General features: G+C 47.7%; 1 protein-coding gene across 1 annotated transcript; it reads left to right on the top strand.

The window, feature by feature from the left end:
* The first annotated feature begins 15,564 nt into the window (after window positions 1–15,564).
* LOC120848455 (endothelin-converting enzyme 1-like) lies at window positions 15,565–17,094 on the top strand. Its single transcript, XM_040220434.1, has one exon. The coding sequence runs from the start codon at window positions 15,565–15,567 to the stop codon at window positions 17,092–17,094; it is 1,530 nt and encodes a 509-aa protein (XP_040076368.1).
* Window positions 17,095–22,524: the final 5,430 nt, after the last annotated feature.

Raw genomic sequence — 22,524 nt, 5'->3', positions numbered from 1 at the left:
CCTGATCAACATTTACTAAATGATTCTTTAATGAAGGTAGCCGACTGGTGTGATAACTGGCAAATAGCGTTAAATTTAGAACCTTATCTATCTGCTTGACGAAGAAGAACAGTATTTATGATATTTAAGGTCGTGTACCATTTCTTAAAAAATTAGGCGTGACTGGTATGTTATGATAAAAAAAGTTCATGCACATGTCCAGTTTACTTATAAAATCTAAAAACAATTAACTCTAATTTAAATAAAGTTACTAAACGTTTTTTTCAATAAAACATCATGAGCCATTCTACACTGTGAAGGTGGATTACCAGCGAAGCTATTTAGCACACGACACAGACGTGACACAGAATTTTGAACAAAGGTACGAACACATTTATTGTCTTGATCGGTGGTCATCGGTCAAGTGCAAGTGGTCATCGACAACACTTGCAGCGCACGAGTCCGCTTTGCGGGATCCCGCACGTTGCCGATGTTGGTCAAGTCGTTGTCGAACCATAGCCGATCACACACCCTACAACTACACCCAAACTGTCTTTCCAGAAAGTCCCTTTTGAATTTAGAATATGCTCCATTAAAGATGTCCAATTTAGCAGCATGGGACCTGCGTCTTTGTGATGCGTTCTCTGCCCCGCGACGTTCATCGTCTTGTCTGGTTTGCCGCATGTGCTTGGCGTTTTGTGCACGATCTTCATCGGTGGTGTTTGCCGCCCGCCGCCGCCGCTGACATTCTTGTTGCCGTTCCCGCTGTTGCTCTTCGTAGGCGCGTTGCTCTTCGGGAGTCGGGACTATATGCGGCCTCCCCATTACGACGAGAGAAGAGAAGTAAAATTGAAAACGGAGAACGGCAACTTGTCTTTCTGGTTTTTTATATGCATTCACGTGGACGACTGTCGCCGCCCCGAGGAGCCGGAGGAAACTAGACACGCGCGACGGGATCGCCACTCGGCGGAAAGTACACACGCGCGACAGGACCACCACCCCGGGAGAGCGGAAGGAAAGGAAACTAGGCACGCATGCGCGGCTTGGAACGATGGCAAAGAGAGGGCGCGGTGCGAGTGTTCGTTGACGCACATGATGAAAAATCCACGGAACCCTAGCCATAAACAGCTTCGCTGTAAAATGAAGTTTCACAATGCTTGATGTTAGGCAGTGAAGGGGCTGGATAAATTATTTTCAGAAACCCAGCGGGCCCAGTGCGAAATTTTGCTTTCATTCGGCCGCATTTTCACTCACACTGGCGAGGCTCGTTCAAAACATCTTTACTTTCTTTTTATTTGAGACAATAACAAAAATACAGATAAACGGGGGAAATGTATAATATTACACAGCACCTTTAGTATTATAAGCTCACAGTAATGTTTATTGTGATAAAAAAAAAAGTGATTTTAAGTGACGTTAATATTACTCTTGAGGATTTGCCTTTTTTTTATCATATATGTACATTTTAATCCTCAAAAAACCGCCTTTATATTCAGCCTTCATCCACAAGTGGCAGGATTGAATATTTTTTTTCACAAGACTCAAAGATTTCCATTCCGGTTAAGAGTTTAGCTTGTTGGTACATACTTGTAAATATATCAGCTTGAACTTTAGAATTAAACTAGAACACAAAGAAAGGACAGGAAAGGACACACAGCTGACTACCAACGATGTTTTAGTGTAAACTTCTTCTTTACGCGTTTGCTCCTTCATTTATAGTCCCAAGTAGAGCACGATAAACCTATTATATAAATTACCCTATTACACTAATAAAGATCACTCCCGAAATTTACACTTATACAAAAATATACAAAGATTTACTCATAATTCCTAGAAAATTATTGTTTTTTAAACTAACCCGCCACAAGCTCGTGCTGTTGTTGCTTGGGGCGTGACATTTCGTAGGCATTGTCTTTCTTTTTTGTGCACGGTGATTGATGGCGTGCTGACGCAATCCTTCGCGTGCTCCTCGATGGCGAGCGCCTCGAGCATTTCGCGCGCGTGAGGATTGTTGTTTCTGGCAAGAATGGTGGTGCTGTTAAAAGCTACACTGCACTGGCATGTCCCCAAATGAGCTGCCAGATGTCCGGCCGCTGTTCCCTTTAGAGACGCTACATGCCCGCGGGTTCTGTCGTTGATACATCGACCCGTTTGGCCGATGTAGCATTTCCCACAAGAAAGTGGAATGTGGTACACCACTCCTGTTGTGCATGGGAGATACTGCGTTCTAAGGGCCGTGTTGCAGGAGTTTGTCTTTCTTCTTCGGTTCGCTTCAAAAAAAAAAAATTGGGTTGTGTGTGTGTTTATACAGCCTAGAACTTGGTCTGCCTCACAGGGGCGACGAGTCTCCCAGCTGTAGATGAGAAATTTAGCCAGTGCGGTACAAACCGCTAGCCTGGGGTCTTTAACGTGCGTCACGCAGTAGTGATACACGACCGCACGCCGGTACGATGCTCATCCAGATCGAAACGGGCAGGGGTGGGGCTTCGGTTCGCTTCACTGCACATAGAGTAGGCTTTGTTGGGCGCGGAGCATACTACTTAAACGTCATTTCTTGCTGCAATCTTTTTCAATTTGTGCGTAATTCCATGAATGTAAGGTAGCACCACGATCTTCCTTCGAGTTTTGTCTGCGTTTCCGCTCTCCTGCCTTCTATGCTTCAAGTTTTTGCGGATGTTTTCACACACTGGTACCATGAGACTCGTTGGATATCCCGAATCTCGTAGGCGGCACGTCTGTTTTTCAAAACTTTGACCTATTTGATGACCACACGATTTGTGTAGATCAGAGATTAGAGCCGTGCTTGCGACACTACTCTTGATGGTTCTTGAGTGTCCAGATGTGAACGGCAGAAATCCTTTTGCTGACCGGGGTTCGTACCTCCAGCACACGTGTCCTTGATTGAAAGTCAGATTGAGATCTAGAAATTTTATGTTTTTGTCGACAGGTGATTCATAAGTGAAAACCAAGTCGTTGCAACTTTCTTCGAAGCATCTAAGTACTGTATTTCTGGATCCGTGTATCTGGTAGTCTACCTCCGTGCTACTTAGTATTAAGAAGTCGTCCACGTAACGAAAAATCGCCTTGACGCTTCTATGTTTCAGGTTGTTTTTGATGATCTTGCCGCATGCCGCCAGGTACAAATCACATAGCTGCGGCGCCACCCGAGATCCAATACATACTCCGCTTTTTTGCACCATTTGTTGGTCTCCGTATACTAGCACAGTCGCGTTTAGATATAGGCCTAATAGTTCTAAAAAGGTGTCTACATTTATTCCTGCGGCGTTCTGAAATGCTGTGGTGCCTTGCTTCTCAATGGTAGAGCGGAGAATTGCCATAAGGTTTGTGTGCGGAATCGAATAGTACATATCTTGAATATCTATTAAAAATCCAGATGTGACACCGGCTCCATTTTCTTGAAGATATGTAATCAATTGTCCTGAATTCTTGATTCTCTGCAGAAAAATAAGACAAAGAAAGGACAACTGCAAGTTTTTTTCTCTGCGAAAACCCACAATGAGGGCATGCCGTTTAGGGCCATTGTGTCGGAAAAAGAAACCTGGCAAATCCATCTGTCGGCGTTCCTATCCAATCGCCTATCCTTGATAAAATCGGATGATCCTTACAAAATCAAGAATTCGGAACGATTAATTACATATCTTCAAGAAAATGGAGCCGGTGTCACATCTGGATTTTCAATAGGTATTCAAGATATGTACTATTCGATTCCGCACACAAACCTTATCGCAATTCTCCGCTCTACCATTAAGAAGCAAGGCACCACAGCATTTCAGAACGCCGCAGGAATAAATGTAGACACCTTTTTAGAACTATTAGGCGTATATCTAAACGCGACTGTGCTAGTATACGGAGACCAACAAATAATGCAAAAAAGCGGAGTATGCATTGGATCTCGGGTGGCGCCGCAGCTATGTGATTTGTACCTGGCGGCATGCGGCAAGATCATCAAAAACAACCTGAAACATTCAAGCGTCAAGGCGATTTTCCGTTACGTGGACGACTTCTTAATACTAAGTGCCACGGAGGTAGACGACCGGATAAACGGATCCAGAAATACAGTACTTAGATGCTTCCAAGAAAGTTGCCCCGACTTGGTTTTCACTTACGAATCACCTGTCGACAAAAATATACTATTTCTAGATCTCAATCTGACTTTCAATCAAGGACACGTGTGCTGGAGGTACGAACCCCGGTCAGCAAAAGGATGTCTGCCGTTCACATCTGGACACTCAAGAACCATCAAGAGAAGTGTCGCAAGCACGGCTCTAACCTCTGCCCTGCACAAATCGTGTGATCATCAAATAGGGCAAAGTTCTGAAAAACAGATGTGCCGGCCACGAGATTCAGGATATCCAACTTGTCTCATGGTACCTGTGTGTGAAAACATCTTTAAAAACTTGAAGCATACAAGGCAGGAGAACGGAAACGCAGACAAAACTCGAGGGAAGATCGTGGTGGTACCTTACATCCATGGAATTACGCACAAATTGAAAAAGATTGCAGCAAGAAATGACGTTGAAGTAGTATGCTCCGCGCCCAACAAAGCCTACTCTATGTGCAGTGAAGTGAACCGAAGAAGAAAGACAAAATCCTGCAACACGGCCACGCAGTATCTCCCATGCACAAGAGGAGTGGTGGACCACATTCCACTTTCTTGTGGGAAATGCTACATCGGCCAAACGGGCGGATGTATCAACGACAGAGCCCGCGAGCATGCAGCGTCTCTAAGGGGAACAGCGGCAGGACATCTGGCAGCTCATTGGAGGACATGCCAGTGCAGTGTAGCTTTTAACCGGCAATACCATTCTTGCCAGAAACAACAATCTTCATGCACGCGAAATGCTCGAGGCGCTCGCCATTGAGGAGCACGCGAAGGATTGCGTCAGCACCCCGTCAATCACCGTACACAAAAAAGAAAGACAATAGCTACGTAATGTCACTCCCCAAGCAACAACAGCACGAGCTTGTGGCGGGTTAGTTTAAAAAACAATAATTTTCTAGGAATTCTGTGTAAATGCTTTGTATATTTTTGTATAAGTGTAAATATCGGGAGTGATCTTTATTAGTGGAATAGGCTAATTTATATAATGGGTCATCGTGCTGTACTTGGGACTATAAATGAAGGATCAAACGCACAAGGAAGAAGTTTACACTAAAACATCGTTGGTAGTCATCTGGATGTCCTATCCTATCCTTTCTTTCTTTGTGTTCTAGTTTAATTCTAAAGTTCAAACTGATATATTTACGATTCCATTCCCTTTTATTTGTGTCACCGCATTGGGCGAGGCATGCTGCTTCACTTTTGAGAAGACAATTCCAGGCACTTTTAGGGCCACTGCACGAGCAAAATCATCAGCGCTTCCAATGGTTTCCAGTTCTGACGACCTGAGGTTGTGCAAGGAGGCTTGGTGCTCGAGGACTGCCCCCACGCCTAACACGCACTTTTGCCGTGCGCAGTAGCTCAAAAAATCAATTTGCTCACCTCTTATCTCTTCGCCATCTCGTAGAGTTGAAACCTGTTGTGGTGAAAGGAGCAGGTAGGAGACGGGCTATCCAAGGCGTTGTATTTCGGTGGCGTCTATAAAGGAACTGATCCTCGTAAACGTATAGCTCACGTGTGTGTGTGTGTGTTTTTTTTCTTTCTTGTTTCGAGGCTGGACGCGTTTAGCGATGCTTCTCCATACAGATATGCCCCCCCCCCCCCTTTATTTTTTTTTAGAGAGGAGGTAGGACGAACGATCAAAGCATATAAGCATCCGGGGTGCCAACGAAAGTGGCTTTTCTGTGTCGTCTGATCGATGTCAGGCAACGGTATTTCTTGCACATGTGCTTGCTCAGTATGTGCCGGGTTTAGTCTTTCCAATGCCAAGGGGCAGTTCTCGCCGTTGACACGCAAAAAAAAAAAAAAAAAAAAAACGTGTCGCTTCTCTTTTTAATCACTAAAAAAGGATCAATGTAATCTAGGCACAGTGGCTTCTTTTGTGCCTGTTGCACGAAAACATAAGTGGCATCTTGGAGGTCTTGAGTCACGTAGGGAGACCTCAAAGTTACTTACCGTGTGGGCACCGGTCGCAAATTGATAAAAAAATTTGCTTGAGTTCTTCTACATAGTCCAACTGCCTTTATTGTAGAAGCAGTGGCATTGAAAAAAAAAAATCCGATGGCAAGCGAAGTGCAGTGCGGTACACAAGTTCGGCGGTGGGGCATCCGATGTCCACCTTCAAGACTGTTCGGATTCGAAGAAGCGCAAGGGGAAGATGACGAACCCAATTTGAGGGACCACCGTGAGCTGCAAGGGCCGATTTCAAATGTCGATGAAATGGTTCGACCATCCCGTTCGACTGTGGGTTGCAGACAGTCGTTCTCAAGTGGTTGATTCCCAGCAATCAAGTGAGCTCGGCAAAGAGTGTCGATTCAAATTGTCGACCCCTGTCGGTAAAAAACTTTTAGGGGGAGCCACAACGGGATGCCCATGTAAACAACAAACGCCTGCGCGACGGTGGCGGCGGTCATATCGGGCAGTGGGGTTGCCTCTGGCCATCGTGTAAATCTGTCGACGCACGTTATAATGTAGCACTGTCCCTGAGAAATTGGTAGGGGTCCCACCAGGTCCAGATGTATCTTGTTGAAACGGCTGTCTGATTGGAGAAATTGTCGACTTGGTGGTACCGGATGCCGCTGGACTTTCGTGCACTGGCATACGATGCACGAACGCACCCAGTCGGGAACGTCGGATTTTATCGGGGCCAAGCGTGGCGGTCATACTTAAAAGGTTAAAACAGCGCAAAAGACAACGGACAGGGTAAAGAAGGACACAGACAGCGCTCTGTCTGTGTCCTTTACCCTGTCCGTTGTCGTTTGCGCTGTTTTAACCTTTTAAGTATGTCACACAAACTCGCCCAGGCTTCATCCTTAGCGGTCATCTTCTGGGATGCTCGTACACCCGGGTGCGACAAGCGATGAGCCGCTTCGAAAAATTGCCGTCACAGCTCACGTGGTACAAAAGGCCAAGGCGTTCCCATTGACAGGTCGCAAACCACGGTGGTGCCTTCTGGAAAGCTTACATCTCGCAGTTGCAGTGACGTGAATGAATTATGTAGGGCATGCAATCTAGACGGGCTAGCGATTCCAAGTTTAGAGCAGATGAAGGTGGGGTGTTGACGGCGTCAATCTGGCTGAGGACATCAGCGGGGACGTTGTCAACTCCTTTAACGTGACGAATGTCCGTTGCGAATTCAGCCAGGAAGGCTAGCTGGCGAATCTCACGTGGTGTGTAACAAGACCCCGAATTGCAGATGGCGTAAGTTAGAGGCTTGTGGTCAGTCCATATGCTAAATGGCCGACCTTCGACGAAATGCCCAAAGTGTCGTACAGCAAAGTAGGCAGCCAATAGCTCACATCCGAAAACGCTGTAGTGCGTTTGCGCGGGCTTGAGCTTCTTAGAAAAGAAACCAGTCGGCCGCCACTCACCGTCGACTTTTTTGTTATAGCACCGCTCCAACGGCTGTGGCAAATGTGTCAGTCATCAGTTATGTTGGGGAGTCATGATTTGGATGTACTTGCATTGCTGCTTCTGCAAGTGAGTTATTCACCTAGCTGAAAGCGCGTTCTGCATCTTCGTTTCAGGGAAGGGACGACGTTTGTCGCTCTTGTTTTGTTAGGAGGATCTCAAGATGCTCGAGCAGTTTTTGCGCAGTTCGGAACGAAGCGTCGGTAAAAATTTAACAAACCAAAAAACTGGCGAAGCTTGGTGGTCGAAGTCAGCCTCGGAAAATCTTCGATGGCTTCTACCTTTGAGTACAATGGACGAATGCCCGAGAAGTCAAGCCAATGACCAAGGGATTTTCATTCCGGAACTCCGAACACACTTTTCGCGGCGTTGATGACAATGCCGTGGCTGCGCAGTCGTTCGAAGAGGAGGTCTAGGTGACTTGCTGGTTATGAGAAAATCGTCTACGCATGCGAAGACGAAAGGTAACCCTCGCGTGACAGCGTTGATGAACCGTTGGAATGGCTAGCTGAGCCGCATTTCTGAGGCCAAAGGGCATGCGGAGAAATTAAGTCCAAACGGTGTTGTGATCCCCGTTTTCGGAATGTGTTCTTTTGCCACGAGAAATTGGTAATAGGCCGTATTAAATCAATCTCTGAGAAGATATTCGCGCCTTGTAGGTTCACAGTGAATTCCTGAATGTTGGTTAGAGGGTACCAGTCCGATACAGTGTTTTTATTTAGGGCACGATAATCGCCACATGGCCGCCAGTCTATTTTTCTTCGACACCATGCGTAATGGAGACGCCCAGCTGCTAGACGAGGGCCGGATGATGCCAAGGTTTAACATCTGATCAAACTCTTGGCGAGTATCGCGGAGTTTGAGGCACTTGCGCCTCTCGCGTCATCCTTCACCGCCTCTCATCAGCGTGCGCGCGTCGAGTTTCACTGCTTTGCACCGGAGTGTTAGGGGCAGCGACTGACCTGGGGTGCGCCTGGCTCAGCGCAAATTATGCTCAGGATTATTACAGGTCGACCTTCTTTGTCCAAATTGCAAGTTAATCTCTAAGTTAAAAAAAAAGGAGCAGAGAAAGAGAGAAAGAACAACAACACGGGTCTATGTTTATTGAATAAATACGGTAGTCGCGGTAGTTCCCGTGCAGCTGTCGATCGAAAGAGCAGCGAACTTCAACGTAATTCTGGTTCCTTCGCTGTCATTCACACGAGGGATAAATGCCGGGGATTTCTGCACGGCACGCGCATCCCGCGACGAAAACGTCAGGCTTTGCGATGTGCAAAAGTCTCGAGTTTTCGTCTCGTGATGCGCGCGGGCCGGGGAGAAATCCCCCGGATTTCTCAGTGTAGGCATTTATAATATTTTTGGGTGATTGTTTTTCTAGTTTATGATATCTAAGAGTCTTGATTTTGGTAGGTTCATTAAACTTACGGGACGCCCTTTTATTTTTAAATAGGTTAGCAAATATACTGGTTCTTGCTTGCATTTTACAGAATATGTATTTACAAGCTAAACAAACTACCGAATGTAAAATAGGGAGGGGAGAGAGGACTCCTTTCAATGAAGTGTTCCGCTATGATTCACCTTTCAACCATTTTTAATACCCATTGTAAATTAGAACCTACTCTGACTAGAGCCTTATGTAAGAAGACTGTGTTCCTTTTATGCCCTATCTATCCTTATCACAAACGGTAATACGTAATATGCTCGAGTATCAAAAAGGAACCCTTGATCACTATCACAAATGAACTCATTTAGAGATGCAATCACTTTTTCATTCTCAAGGGCTCAAGTGATGTGCTAATATATGTTGGCAGATGCTCCAAAAGTGTGAGTGGCTGCTCCAAACCAATATTTTGCCTGCTACAGAACCTGCTACAAAAGGTTAATTGCCACTTCCATCACTGATTGTTAATTTGATATGACAATGCTTAAACATTCAAAACAGCTTCAATTTCTGTAGTTTACTAAGTAAGCATACAGAACGTGTGGAAGAACCCCTTACCATGTTATACTATGAATACTATCAGCGTAAAAGTTTCACCGAACTGTGTGTTTTCTCGAAAGCAATAAAAACTATGATCGTGTTAAAAAAATTGAAAGACATTTACAATCCCCTGTAACGCCTAGAGCGCAACTCTTGAGGGGGAGGGGGGAAGGTACGGAGAGGGTAGCGGGGAAATTTTCCCACTAAATTTAGCGGGGAGCTTAGCGGTGAAGTTTTTCCACTAAATTTAGGGGGACGTTTCCGCTAAAATGAGCAGGGAAATTTTCTCGCGAATTAGCGCAGCGCTGCGCCGCCATGGAGAGGCCTTCTCTGTGGGGCGGCGTTCCTTGGTATTAGGCCGCGCTGCAGCCAATGGGAGTCTCGTTCCTCGAAGCTATGACGCGCGCCAGCCAATGGGAGCCTATCCATTAAATTGTTGCTATAGACGATAGGCTTCGCTCCATTAGGGCAGGGGAGTTTAAGTGCAAAAATAATTGAGAACGCCGGTTCGCTCCATGGGACAGTTAATGATTTTTTATTAAAAGTCTGAGGACGCTTAAGCTTCGCCTTTAAGAGTGGAACGCAATAGATCGAATCCTCGGCCCGCTTGTGGCGCATCGCTTCTGCACGCCTAGCCTTCGTCTCCGTCTTCGCGGCTTCAGTCTTACGTGGCCGATCCCGTCGCCGAGCAGGAGCAGACGTAGACGCTGCCTCCGCACTTGCAGAAGACGACGACTCAGTAGAGCGGCCCGCACTGGTAGAAGGCAGCGTATCCATCACACACGTGTTCTCTCCTGGCGTCCTAGTGCCGGCCCCGCGGCGGGGTATGCATTCTCCACAGACGAACGATGACGGGCTGATGACGGCAGGATCGCAGCGCTACTGGGCGGACTCTGCGACGGACGGAAACTGGATGGAAACTGTACGCTTAGAGTCACTGTATGGGTTCCCAGAGTAACGAAACTCCGAAGGTTCGTTTTAGAACCGCGGCGCGGCGCTGAAACCGAAACCATGGCGCCGCCATCTTGGGTCCACGCGTCGACGGAGGTATGAAGGCAATAGTGACATGCACTGGAGTGTGTTGAAGGAGCTGGTTCATTCTGCGATACGCGGAATGAACCAGCTGTAATTGGTACTCACCTCACAAACCTTGCTTGTTGCAGTGGGCTTGAAATCTTTCCGTTTTACTATGGCCAGCCAAGCCTTCTTCCTCCGTCTTGCAGTTGCGTTCTTTCCAAACGGGATCCGGAAGAGTCTCTTTCCATCCTCCGACTTGCTCCTGCACCCAAAAGCGTAACAAGCAGGCATTGTGCCACTAAGTACACAATTTCCTCGGAAAAGACGGCGCGTAAACGCGCGTTCGATGAACAGTTGTTTGCTGGACCCAAGATGGTGCCGATTAGAGCCGCTTGAAGCGCTGATGGAGGTGAGTTGAGCGGTGCTTGTGTCACGTGATCGCTACCGTCCAATGGTACTCACCAAGTCAAAACATGATCGGCTAGAGTGAGTATGTTGTCGGCAAAACGCAAAAAGAAAAGGAATGCGTTACTCTGGGAACCCATACAAAGACTCTATATACACTCCTCCAGACCACGGTGTAAGAAAGGAGGTCAGGTGAAGACACCTCTCCTACGCGCACCAGCAGGCGCGCGACCAGATTGTGTTGTTCTCCTCGAACGGCCGCAGTGGCGCTGTTGCCAAAAAAAAAAAGAAAAAAAAAAAAAAAAAGGGGGGGGGGGGGGGGGGGCAGGCACGGTGAGCGGACGACGTCCACGTCGTCTACTTGATGGAACGTTGTACGATGCTTCTAAACATCGCTCACGTTATACAAAGAACGCAATCACTCACCACCTTGCTGTCATACAACGTTCGGAGGTTGAACAAGCTTGTAGCTTGTCAGAGTTGGGTGTAATATTGATATTTCACGGATGCTTATCGAAAAGTGCATGCCTCCCACTATGGGACCGCCCAAAACACGGTGTTGCGCAAGGCCCCTCCACGAAGTACTTTTGGACAAATTTTGCGCGTGTGACCGCTTTCTCGCCAATGAGAAATTGGCGGGAAATGGAGAAAGTTTCGCGATAAACCAAGGATAAACCCGTAAACCGCCAGTTTCGACTTTCTCGGAACTCGCATGCTTGCATGCCAGGATATCTTGATCTCCATTTGTCGAGTGCCTCGAAATGAGCAAGAAATGTTTGTACCAAACTGTAGCTCTGGGTACCGTTCGAGCAAGGAGCAAGTCTCCTTATTTAAAGCGCTTGCGGACCCCAATCGCCTCGTGATATGGGATCGTGCAAACCCCCGCTTCGACCGCGAGCTCCAGCCCGGCGATTGCGTTTGCGAAAACCATTCTAGTCCATTCCTGATTTCCAAGACCTATTACGTGGAACACGAAGGAAATGTACTGCTGAACTCACCGAAAAGGTCAGTACTCTCGGCAGGCGGTGCCATCGATTTTTTTTAACTGTCCAAAGTACTTGTCCTGTGGGCGTCTTTTAAGCCGCCAAGGCGCCGAAGAGGCGGACGCTCGTTTTTCGTGAAACTGCAAAGTGACGTTTTTCGCAAATTGAGTCTAGCGTGGCGGCGGTAGTCGACACGTCGACACCACCCAAGCAGGCGTGCCTCCAGTTTCCTTTCCCGGCAATAAAACAAGTAGCGCGAAGGAAGGTGTGGGGAAAAATAAGGAAGCAGAACCACCAGTGACCCACTGCCGCGGAGGAAGAGAACATCTTCGCGAGCACGGTGTGCACGGAAAGCGAGCGTTGCAAGACCCTCTCGGAAGCTGAAGGCCCTCCCCTGTCGGTAACAGAGCACTTGATAGTGGACAGAGGCACCTTCAACACTGAATTTGCACTCGAATCTCCGCCGACGATGTTTTCTTCTCGTTGCAGAACGGGGGTACTTCAAAAGAGTTGAAAACCTGCTATTCTTTCCGACCGAATCGCACATACGGCAGCTTCCAGCAGCATTCCTGGCGCAATTTTCAAAAATACGAATCTCTCCCCTCCCCCCCCCCCCCCCCCTTCCTCGGTAAAGCGCGACCTACATTGAAGAGTACTGGAGGCGAGAGAAGGAGTGAACATTCTTTGGTCGCCCTCGCCGAGGAGTGTCTTCACCTAACCTTCTTTCTTACACCGTGCTCCAGATTGACGAGCCTAGGTGATGTGGCTGTGACGTCATGACCCTATCGACCAATCAAGATTTTCGCGTCGCACGGGCTTTTCTGGCACGGCACCGAGGCTGACGCGACACCTGCTGCTATCGCGTTTTCGCGTCACGCCGGCTTTTCTTAACGCTATCGCGTTAAAAGACATATAGTTTTACTCCACCGGACACAAGCGCAAATTTACAGAGGAAGACAAAGATCGGTCGATGTCTAACAAAAATCAGGAGCCAAGATACTATTTTATTTCGTATTACTGAACACTAAAAATTACAAGTATATTTAGGGGAAAGGCAATGAAACCTGACAGAATGAAACCTGCTGCAATAAAACGACAAGGTTTACTACAGTGTGTGCCTAATCCCCAAAAAAGAGGAAGAAAAGGGCCCTTGGAATCAGTAGGACGCATCCGTGTGTCTGGAGGCTGGTATAATGAGTCTCGCTAGGGTCGTGACCGACAGGAGTCCGAGGGAAGATTTGAGGCGGTTCCGATCGCTATCACCGTTCCGGAGGCGTGGACAACGTGGGGCCTCAGGCGGACACCGCAGCCGCCTTCACAACTCTTCGAGGCTGCTGACCAGCTCGGAAGCTAGTGGCAGAGAGGTGGACAACGGGGCAGCAGTCGACGAGGACTTCGTGGAGCCGCTGCCCAGCAAGAAGCTGCAGAAGGCGAAAACGCGACCTCCGTCCAGTCGCCGCAAATCTTGTGGTCGACTGCACTGTCAATCCGACCAAGCTCCCGAGGAAGAGGCGCAGCTGCTTCGTTCTCGATCACCCAACACGCTCCATCGTGCCAGATCAGCCAGCAACGAGAGTACGTGGTCACGGCGTGAGCGTACCGATCCAAAGCACCAAAGAGCTAGATGTGATAAGTCGCAAAGCCTGGACACCGTCGAGCATAGCCTGAGAAAGCGTAGACGTTGTCGAAGCCTGGAGGCCACTGCGTTTTCAGACATGACTACTCTGTCCGCAGCCACTGAGCATGAAGAGAGGAGCGACGCAAGATTACGCTTAACAGGCATTCGCCGAAGACAGACCCTGGCGGAGCCGTCTTTGTTGCCCCGAGCAATCCAATGTGGCAACGTCAGTACCTCCCACTCCAGAAAGGACAATGTCCAATATTCAACTTTAAGCGTTCAAGGAATTCAACTAGTCCAGGTGGATTCCGTTCAAAGCAACAGTCAAGCAGCGTCCACGTCTCAACCTCGAAAGTGTGTGGAATCAAGACACTACTATCATGAACTTCCTAATGATCGAAAAGAAACGAGAAGTCAGCTGTCAGTGTCAGATCTCTTCGACATCGACCATCGACAGCTGACTTCAGATATAATATGGACAAGCACGCCAAATGATTGCACTGGCACCTCGAGATGTGTTTCACCAGTATGGTCGGATAGCTTGGAATTCAGGATGGAGAAAGCGATCAAGGCTTTCATTAAATCGAACAGCGGTCCGGGACAAACTTTACCATCGTGGCTTGAATTAGACAGCGACACGAGTCTTTCCGCGTCTTCAGCTGATGGTATGTCGCAACTCTCGGGTTCGGGGTTCTATCCTCCTAGGAATATTGATGAGGACATTGCTCTTATTACGCTATCTTCAGTTAGTGGTGCCACAACAACAGAAGGCGCCAAAACAAAATCTATCAACCCTGAAACTGTTTTAGATACCCCCGCGAGTTTACCGCGTAAAAGTGATAAAGCTGAAACAGTTTCAACTCTACAAGACTGCGCTCATGCTCCCGACATTAGCAAGGAAACATATCAAGGTGTCGGTGACTACTCGCACGTTCTTTCCCAATCGGGCAAATCATTGCAACCGATGCACGAACGAACATCTCCTGGACACGGAGAGTGTGGTATAGAACTTCCTCCTGTCCAGGCCTACACATTCCACAGCCACAGTGTGCGAAAGGGTGGCTTCCCCCAAAAAGCTGGGCAAGCACACGCCACCCGGTGTGAGGTGCCGGCCGATGTGCGCCAAGAAACTAAGACCTCTTTCAGCTTTGACACAGTCTGTAGATCTTCGAAAGGGCCGAATGATTCGCAGTCTCCCCTACTTGAACGATCTTCCTCTTGCACGATGGTCAACATAAATCAAGACGGAAAGCTTCTGATTAAGGTGCTCAGACCAACAGGAATCAGCGGCTCCCTTCCACTGTACAAGGCAGATAATGCAAAACGCCCGCAATCAGCTCCTCAGGTAGGGGCTATGGATCCTCCTAGCGTCATTTTTAAGAAAAGCGACAGCACTAGGACACTTGAAGAACCTCCGACTGTAGGGTCACAGCAGCCGTTCAAACGCATCATACTGTTCAAGCGAAAGTTGCTGATGTACCCATTCATTGCGCTACTGGGTTTGGCATTAATATATGCAGGCACATCCACGTTCTTTCAGAACTCAAAACTTACTGAGCCTCTACGCAATCATTCTGAGCATACATCCAGAATATTGTCCACGGGATATCACAACGCTTCCAAAGATGACTATGATACGTGCTCCACGATTCCTTGTAAGCGGAATGGAGCCTATCTGTATGGCCTGCTGTCCTGGCATCTAGACCCTTGTGACAACTTTTATCGGTTCGTCTGCAGTCGCTGGAAAAGCGTCGCTAGGGCCACCAACACTGACCTGAAACTTGATGTCTCAGCCACAGTTTGGGACGATCGTAGCTATCACATGGAATACAGCGTGCATACACTTTTGCAAAGAAGCAGCACTGTGGATGGCCTAACACCACTCAAACGACTCTTCTATCAGTGCATGAATACGCGCCAATTGGACACTGATGACTGGGCACCGATGGTCGAACTACTATGGCTAGTCGGCCTGGAAGGTTTTCCATTTAGCTCTTCCATACCCCGAAACAGTACCTCAATCTGGACGGTGGCCGCCAAAGTGCTGAAAATGACAGGAGCCGAACCGCTATTGAGCGTGTCCACCTTGGCACATCCGTCGAAGGCGAACACGAGCATCATCAGCGTTGGTCCGCCCGATATGTTGGCGCCTAAAGGCAGCTCTCAGCAGCAGGCAACGGTGTTCTACAACAATACAGCCTTCGTCTGCATGACGGCGCTCAAAAAACAGCGCACCCCGTCTATCTATTCTCTCGAAGTGGCCTCTCTTGCATGGCGTCTCGAGCAGCTCGTCGATACGCACATTGTAATGTCTGGACTGCCGAAGTGCCGTATCGAGCCTCTCAAGACGCAACCCGAAGTTTCTAGTTTTCTTGGCGAGATTTTTCCTAGCAGCGGCTCGGCGCTATACACTGGTAGCCTCACAGAAGTCATGGTCCGCTCACCGGCCTTCCTCGACACCCTGATTAGCCTGGTACACTCTACTGAACCGTACATCTCCTTGAACTATATCGGAGTTAGGTTAATGATAGCGGTGGCTCCTTTCGCGCCTTCCTCAGGCCGTCTTCTCGTACAGACTATGGTGAAACACCATTATGGCAAAGCACGACCCTTACTGCCCCGTTGGAAACTGTGCATCCGTGCAGTAGAAAGGGCGATTCCCGAGTTGTTTTTGCACGCAGTGCGGCTCGCCTACAAGACCCAGTTCACCATGGACTCTGTGCAGAGGCTGCTGGATTCCATCAGGCAGTCGCTTGCCGGTGACTTGGCCAAACTGGCCGTGCTTGATCGAGAATCGCGCGCCCAGGCTCTGTCACTGCTAAATGTTACGCAGTTTCGACTGTTTTGGCCATCATGGCTGACTGACAAGGAAAAATTGGAAAGCTACGTGAGCGCATTGCCTCGAGTCGTGCGAGGTGAGAACCTGCGGTCCTTTCACGCGCTTCACAGTCACAGTTTCGCCCAGAGGCTTCGTCGCGATGAGTCTGACCGGTGGCAGGGTTCAGCTTTTGACCACGACTGCAGCTATGACGGAAAGGTGGTGTTTGTGCCTGTCCTCCTTTTTAACTTTTCTTCGTTCCACCGTGGCGCTAACCAGAACCTAGAGTTGCCACACGCCGGCGTGCGCCTTACTCGTTGCTTGCTGCAGCTGCTCCTGGCGAACATGTCTCAGGGTGCGACTGCCGCCGGTGGACGCCTCTGGTGGCCCGATATGGCGAGCTCGTTCCTAGCCGTCTCCCAGCTCTGCTTCCAACAGTACGGCCTGCCACATGTCAGCTCCCTAGAGTTGCTCCAGTACACGGCCGCCATCAAGCCCGCCATGGATTTGTACCAGCAGGACAAGCGCACCGATATTCGCTTCGAGAAGCTTCCAGCTTACACTGCCGTGCACCTGTTTTTTGTCTACTACGCCCTTTCTTTCTGTCAGGAGTCAAAATCGGACAACGCCACCGAGGTGGCTAGTTATCTGACCAACGTGCCACTCTGGAATAACCGACTGTTTCAGGAGACTTTTCGTTGTCCTGTTGGTTCCAACATGAATCCTCTCAATAAGTGCGTTCTCTGGCGGGAAGCTCATTAGGTAGTCCGAGAAGCTGGATAGAGTGCAAGCATACCCCATCTGGCTTTTGCGAACGTTCGTCAGTGCGCTTTTGCTTGAACATCTTTATTTTACCCCAGCTACAGTAGTGCCGGCGTTGACAGCAACCGCGTGGATGGGATATAGACTCCTTGAAACTTGAAGGAATTCTTGCGATGCCATTTTTAGGACGCTGAAGTACTGAGAATTTGCAAAAGATTACCAAGGTGTCGTAATAAAAACAAAACAAAACCGCAGTAGTTGAATCCTAGCTGTTTGGTGTACACGTTGAAAAGCGTTAAGCGTTCTGCAATGGTTGTCACTGTGTCAAGTTGTGTATATGAGAATCATGGTTAAAAAGACGCGAAATTAAAGCTCCTAACCTTTACCATCGCATTGCGTGTGTGCGTTTAATAGTGTTGGTGTCTAAGAACGTACATAGCCTCTCATAAAATGAGAAGCGCGCTGGTGGTAACTTGTTCTGAACACGATCGGCTGTGATGAAATTGGCATCTATACCTTTTCTTTAATAACTGATACAAAAATAACTAAAAAGGAGACATTGTCTGCTACTATAGCAGCGCCGGCTACTCCTTTGAACTTGAGTGATTAGTGTCCATTTCCTTGAGAGTTCGCAGTTGTCACATAAATTAAACACTGCACAGAACACCCTGAAATACACTACAAGTTGTAAAAGCACACTATTCACATGAGGGTGCAATGATTTGTCATGCTATTTGTATATAATTCCTACACTCAAACGTACGTGGTGTGCTGTACAATATACACTAAAGGGGCCGGTATGCACATTAAAGTATTCAAACAGTTTTTACATTAAAAGCTAATTTTAGCGCGATAATATAAAAACCAAGGTATATGAGTATAATATACATAATTTCACAGTTGAAGGATGCATGTAATGTAAATTGGTCACATAATGATGTTTCTACATTGGTGCCTCGTTTCCGTTGTTTTTGATGAAGATATGTAACTCTCAATAACTGTCCGCTATTTTATTTTCCAAGATGAAATCGCGTAAGGCAAACAGAACCCCCTTTTGTAGAATTAGGTTGGCCAAGGTCCTAGCGTCTTCTCTAGCGACAAGGGGTGGTCGCCAAGTACCATGAGCCGTAAATTTAGCTCTTTTTGACACGTTACGTATCTCTAGCATTCTAGTAGGAGATGAGTTTCATCTTCGACCGACTCTCCACATGATCATTCTGGAGATTCTGCGCGACGGGTACGGTATAAAAAACTAGCGGTATAAGCGACACTGAGCCGAAGTCTATGTAGTAGTGTTTCTATGCTGCGTGTGAGAGAAACGGGCAGGCGGAAGTTTATCTGAGGGTCGATTTCGTGAAGAATGTAGCGTTTAGTGTTCGTCAAACCACGTACAACTACACTTTGTGTGTATTATTGTCCTTAATATTTCCCGAGTGTCTCCACGGGAAAGGGGGACTCGTTGATATTGCCCGTCCCAGTGTGCCTTTTTGGCGAGGCAGTCTACCGCTTCATTGCCCGTGAGACCACAGTGTCCTGGGATCCACTGAAGTGCAATGTCGTGGCCTGCCCTCATTGCCGCCGTTATTTCAGTGAGAATTTTGTAAATGTATCCGCAGTTGTTACTTTTATAGTTCATTGATTGTATGGATGGGAGAGTCACCGGAAAGTCACTGCATATGACCCATTTCTTTATCATGCTTGCCTGCAGAATATATTGTAATGCTGACACTATAGCATGTAACTCAGCCGCAGTAGAGGATGATCGATGTGATAGCCGGAATGAACGATGTATGTCTAAAGATGGTATAACAAATGCAGAATCTGATCCATGATCGTCGGTAGATCCTCTGTGTATACACTTGAGTAATCAAACTGCGAGTTTGATTACAATGTAATCAAACTTACAGGCGTGCGGTGATGAAGCCTCAAAATCAAAACTCTCGTAGGGTGATTCGTGACTGCGCCGGCTACTACCCAACCTCGTTGTCACTCCACTTTCTGCGAGAAAACACTAAAATTGCCAGTAAACACACAAAAGCGACATCGATACTATCTTGTAAGATATCACCTTATTTAGTCATAACTGTGTCAATAGGCACTACATGTTGTATAAAACTAAGAAAAAAAACAACCTTTTTTTCGTCAGAAAAAACTAGATATCAATGTTAAGTCTGGTAACAGTGCATTTTTTGCTGAATCATTACCGAATCTTTAGAAAAGTTCGGCAAGAGGTGCGCCGAATGGTCTGGTGTGCCCCCACCCCCGACTCAAAAACAAGTTGGTACGCCACTGCCAGCATGGCCCTGAGGATATCTTTGAAGTACTGGCGTGTGGACTCATGCATATTCCGAATTGCCGTTGCCGCATCGTTGATAGATCTTAGATCGGAGTGCTCTTCGTGCAACAGGCGCACGCGAGGCATGACTTTATTGGATCAATGTCTTAGTATCGTCAGATTACGTCCACACCTGCTTCCGATTGCGTGTTCAAAAGAACACTTTCCAGCGCCTTATAGGTCGCGATTCCTTCCGAGTCGGGATTAAAGCGTCTCTCAATGCCCGACAGGGCTGCATCAACTATTGAAAAAAGCGTCCGGAACGAAATGTTCAAATATCATCCCCCTTAGCAAAGCGCACATGACGGCAACCTAGTTTAGACAGCGAAATGTTAGTCTCCTAGAAAACTGGTTCTCAAATTGGGGTCCGTGAACCCTTTGAGGTCAGCGAAGGCATTCTAGGGGTCCGCGACGCCCTATCTCATCAGTGAAACACTCAAAAAAAGTTTCTTTTTAATTTTGTTTTAGATTGAAAAGAAACGCTTTAATTTTCGGGTAAGTTTTCTTGTGTGTATGTCAATGAGAGAAGTCTACTTCAAACTGCCTTTCCGCTCTCGTGAAGAAGGAAGACCAGCGGAGCTGCACTCGATACACTGTGTGCTTCTTCTTCGTCGTCGTCTGTTTTTCGCGCTGTTTCCTACGATGAATTCCCACAAACGCGCCCAACTATTCATCATTCTATTATAGCTGAAAAGGTTGCCGCCATCCACGAGCGACGACGGAAACCATACTGGTTGTGTGCTTGCCGCCGTCGCTTATAGATGGCGGTAGCTGTCCAGGTAGGTTTGTGTCGACATACACGGACACGATCCTGGGGAACGTAGCCCTTAACAGCTCCGCTGTAAAAAGAAACGCCGAAAAAATGGGCTTTCGCCTCAACTGGAAGGTCACTGGTACCCGCTTTCTCGTACCTAGCGGGGCACCGTCTGGATCTCGGTGGTTCCACTGCATGTAGCTGCCATCCTCAGCAGCTTTGGCAACCTGTTCAAGCAGTTCATCGAAGATTTCTTCAAACCGCAGATGGCGCAACTCGCGCTTGGCAGACTCCACCACTTGATGCATTCCCTGAACTATCGACGAACGTCCTTGTAGGCATGTGTTTAGGTCCTCAAGTACTGAGAACACCCTCAGAGCAATTTCCAACAGAAGGCGCGTGTTTCCCGATTCCATGGCGCGTAGGGTACCAATCTTAGCAGATTGCTCGGTCGGTGCTTCTTTCATCATTTCTTCTAGGGAAGCAATTATGGCCTCTTGCTCGTCCAGCGCGGCATATATCGCTGATCTTCTGCATAAGAAGCGCGTTGGGCATAGAGGTTTGATGTTTTTACCCAGCTTTCTTTCGCAAAAAATCTGCTTGAACATCCCAGAACGGTCATGAGCGCATCTCGAAGTTCTGGACGACAGTTTGAGACGTCTTTATTCAACATCTGTGCGATGTTGAATAAAGATTTGATTGATTGATTGATTGAACTGTGGGCCCCGCAGTGAAAGAGAATAGCAAGTGGGTTTTGCGATTTTATAATCGCTTGGCATTCATTAAACTCCCCGCCTCATGTTGGCAGCCCCGTCGTAAGTCTGCGCCAGGCAACCAGAGTGTGGAAGTTCAACAATAGTCAAGAAATCCACCACGGCTTCTGCAATCTAGGCTCCCTTTGTATTCGGCAGGGTACAAAGCCATAGAAAAACTTCAACTGGTCTGGGGTTCTCGTCCACATAGCGCACGCATATGCACTCCTGCTCAACACCAGCCACATCCCGTGTGCCATCTACGATGATGGCGTAGTTTGTTGTTAGAATGACGCTGCTGAGTGTTTTTTGGACTGCCTTCCCAAAGCGACCAATTATTTCGTTTTGAAGCAGTGGAGACGTGTACTTTGTATTTCGCTTCATCCTGGTGGTGAACTCTTCATTGTCTTCTTCGCGTGACATGAAATACTGGTAGAAGTTTCCTTCTTTGTCTGAATGACCTCGAAATGGCAAACCCTGGCGCAGAATTCTTAGACGCCTGAAAAATAATCTTCAGACAGCGCTTCGCCACTTCCTGCTGCTTTCCAGTCTGGGTGCTGATTTGGTGACGGACCGACGTCGACAGAAGGCTGCTGTGCTGGTAAACGGCGTTCTTATGCCCTTCTGAATTTTCATGTTTGGCAAATCTGTCTTGATTAAAAACAAATACCTCCGACTTGCATAACAATACCAACATTTATCAGACGTTTCGTCTCCTATACGGGAGACATCATCAGTGCGGCCTGGGAACACCTAGTGCCACTAAATAAGCTACGCTTCAGAGTAACGACACTTGGCCATATTGTGTCGTAAAATCATGGTTGCCAGTTATCTGAAGCTTCATCTGAAATGACAGGAAACGCCTTTCCGCCGTCCACAAATGTTTAAATAGTTCGTGACAGAGCAAAGCAATATTGCCTGACCTTTCCACAACCGAATCTAATGCTGAAGAAGTTTCACTTTTGAATCATGACGATCGGCAGTTGCGTCTGCTCTGCATACGAGCCAAAATGGCGGCGCCCACAACAATGCCGGGGAACGGAGTGCCGATACTCTAAGCGCAGCTCATTTAGTGGCTCTAGGAACACCCGACTAGCTACCAGAAATCCAACGCTTCTTCTTCCTTCTCTTCATCCGTAGCGCTGGTTCCGCCGACTTCTTCGTCCATGGCATACGGGAGACATTATCATCGTCTGCCCTCACTTCAACTTCTTTTTACGTCCGTCCTGGATGGTAAGTTTATTTATCAGACGAAACGTCTGATAAATGTTGGTATTGTTATGCAAGTCGGAGGTATTTGTTTTTAATCATGAATCCCGGCTTTTGGAACATTTTTGCAAATTTGTCTTGTGCCTTTTTCCAGTTTGGGAACCCAGCAACAGTGAATATGTCTGGAACTGGCTGCCTTGGCGGCTTCAATAATTCCTATTGACTATACTTCGTTTCAGCTTCGGTCCAGACGCAATCAAAGCTACAAGCGCGAGCTCCGGGCTTTCGGCATCCCTGCCAAGCGCGCACGCTCGTGCAGTGCAAGCACTGTTCTGGGCCACATGCTCGCGCTTGTAGCATCGGCTGCGTCTGGACCGAAG

Source organism: Ixodes scapularis, unplaced genomic scaffold, assembly GCF_016920785.2.
Source record: "Ixodes scapularis isolate PalLabHiFi unplaced genomic scaffold, ASM1692078v2 PGA_scaffold9__187_contigs__length_104089568, whole genome shotgun sequence".
NCBI lineage: Eukaryota > Metazoa > Arthropoda > Arachnida > Ixodida > Ixodidae > Ixodes > Ixodes scapularis.
Note: the sequence above shows the minus strand (reverse complement) of the source record. Positions and strands in the feature narration are given on the sequence as shown.

Bases quoted from the DNA above. Each gene is read 5' to 3' on its own strand.
- LOC120848455 (XM_040220434.1), top strand. From the start codon at position 15,565: ATGACAGGAGCCGAACCGCTATTGAGCGTGTCCACCTTGGCACATCCG.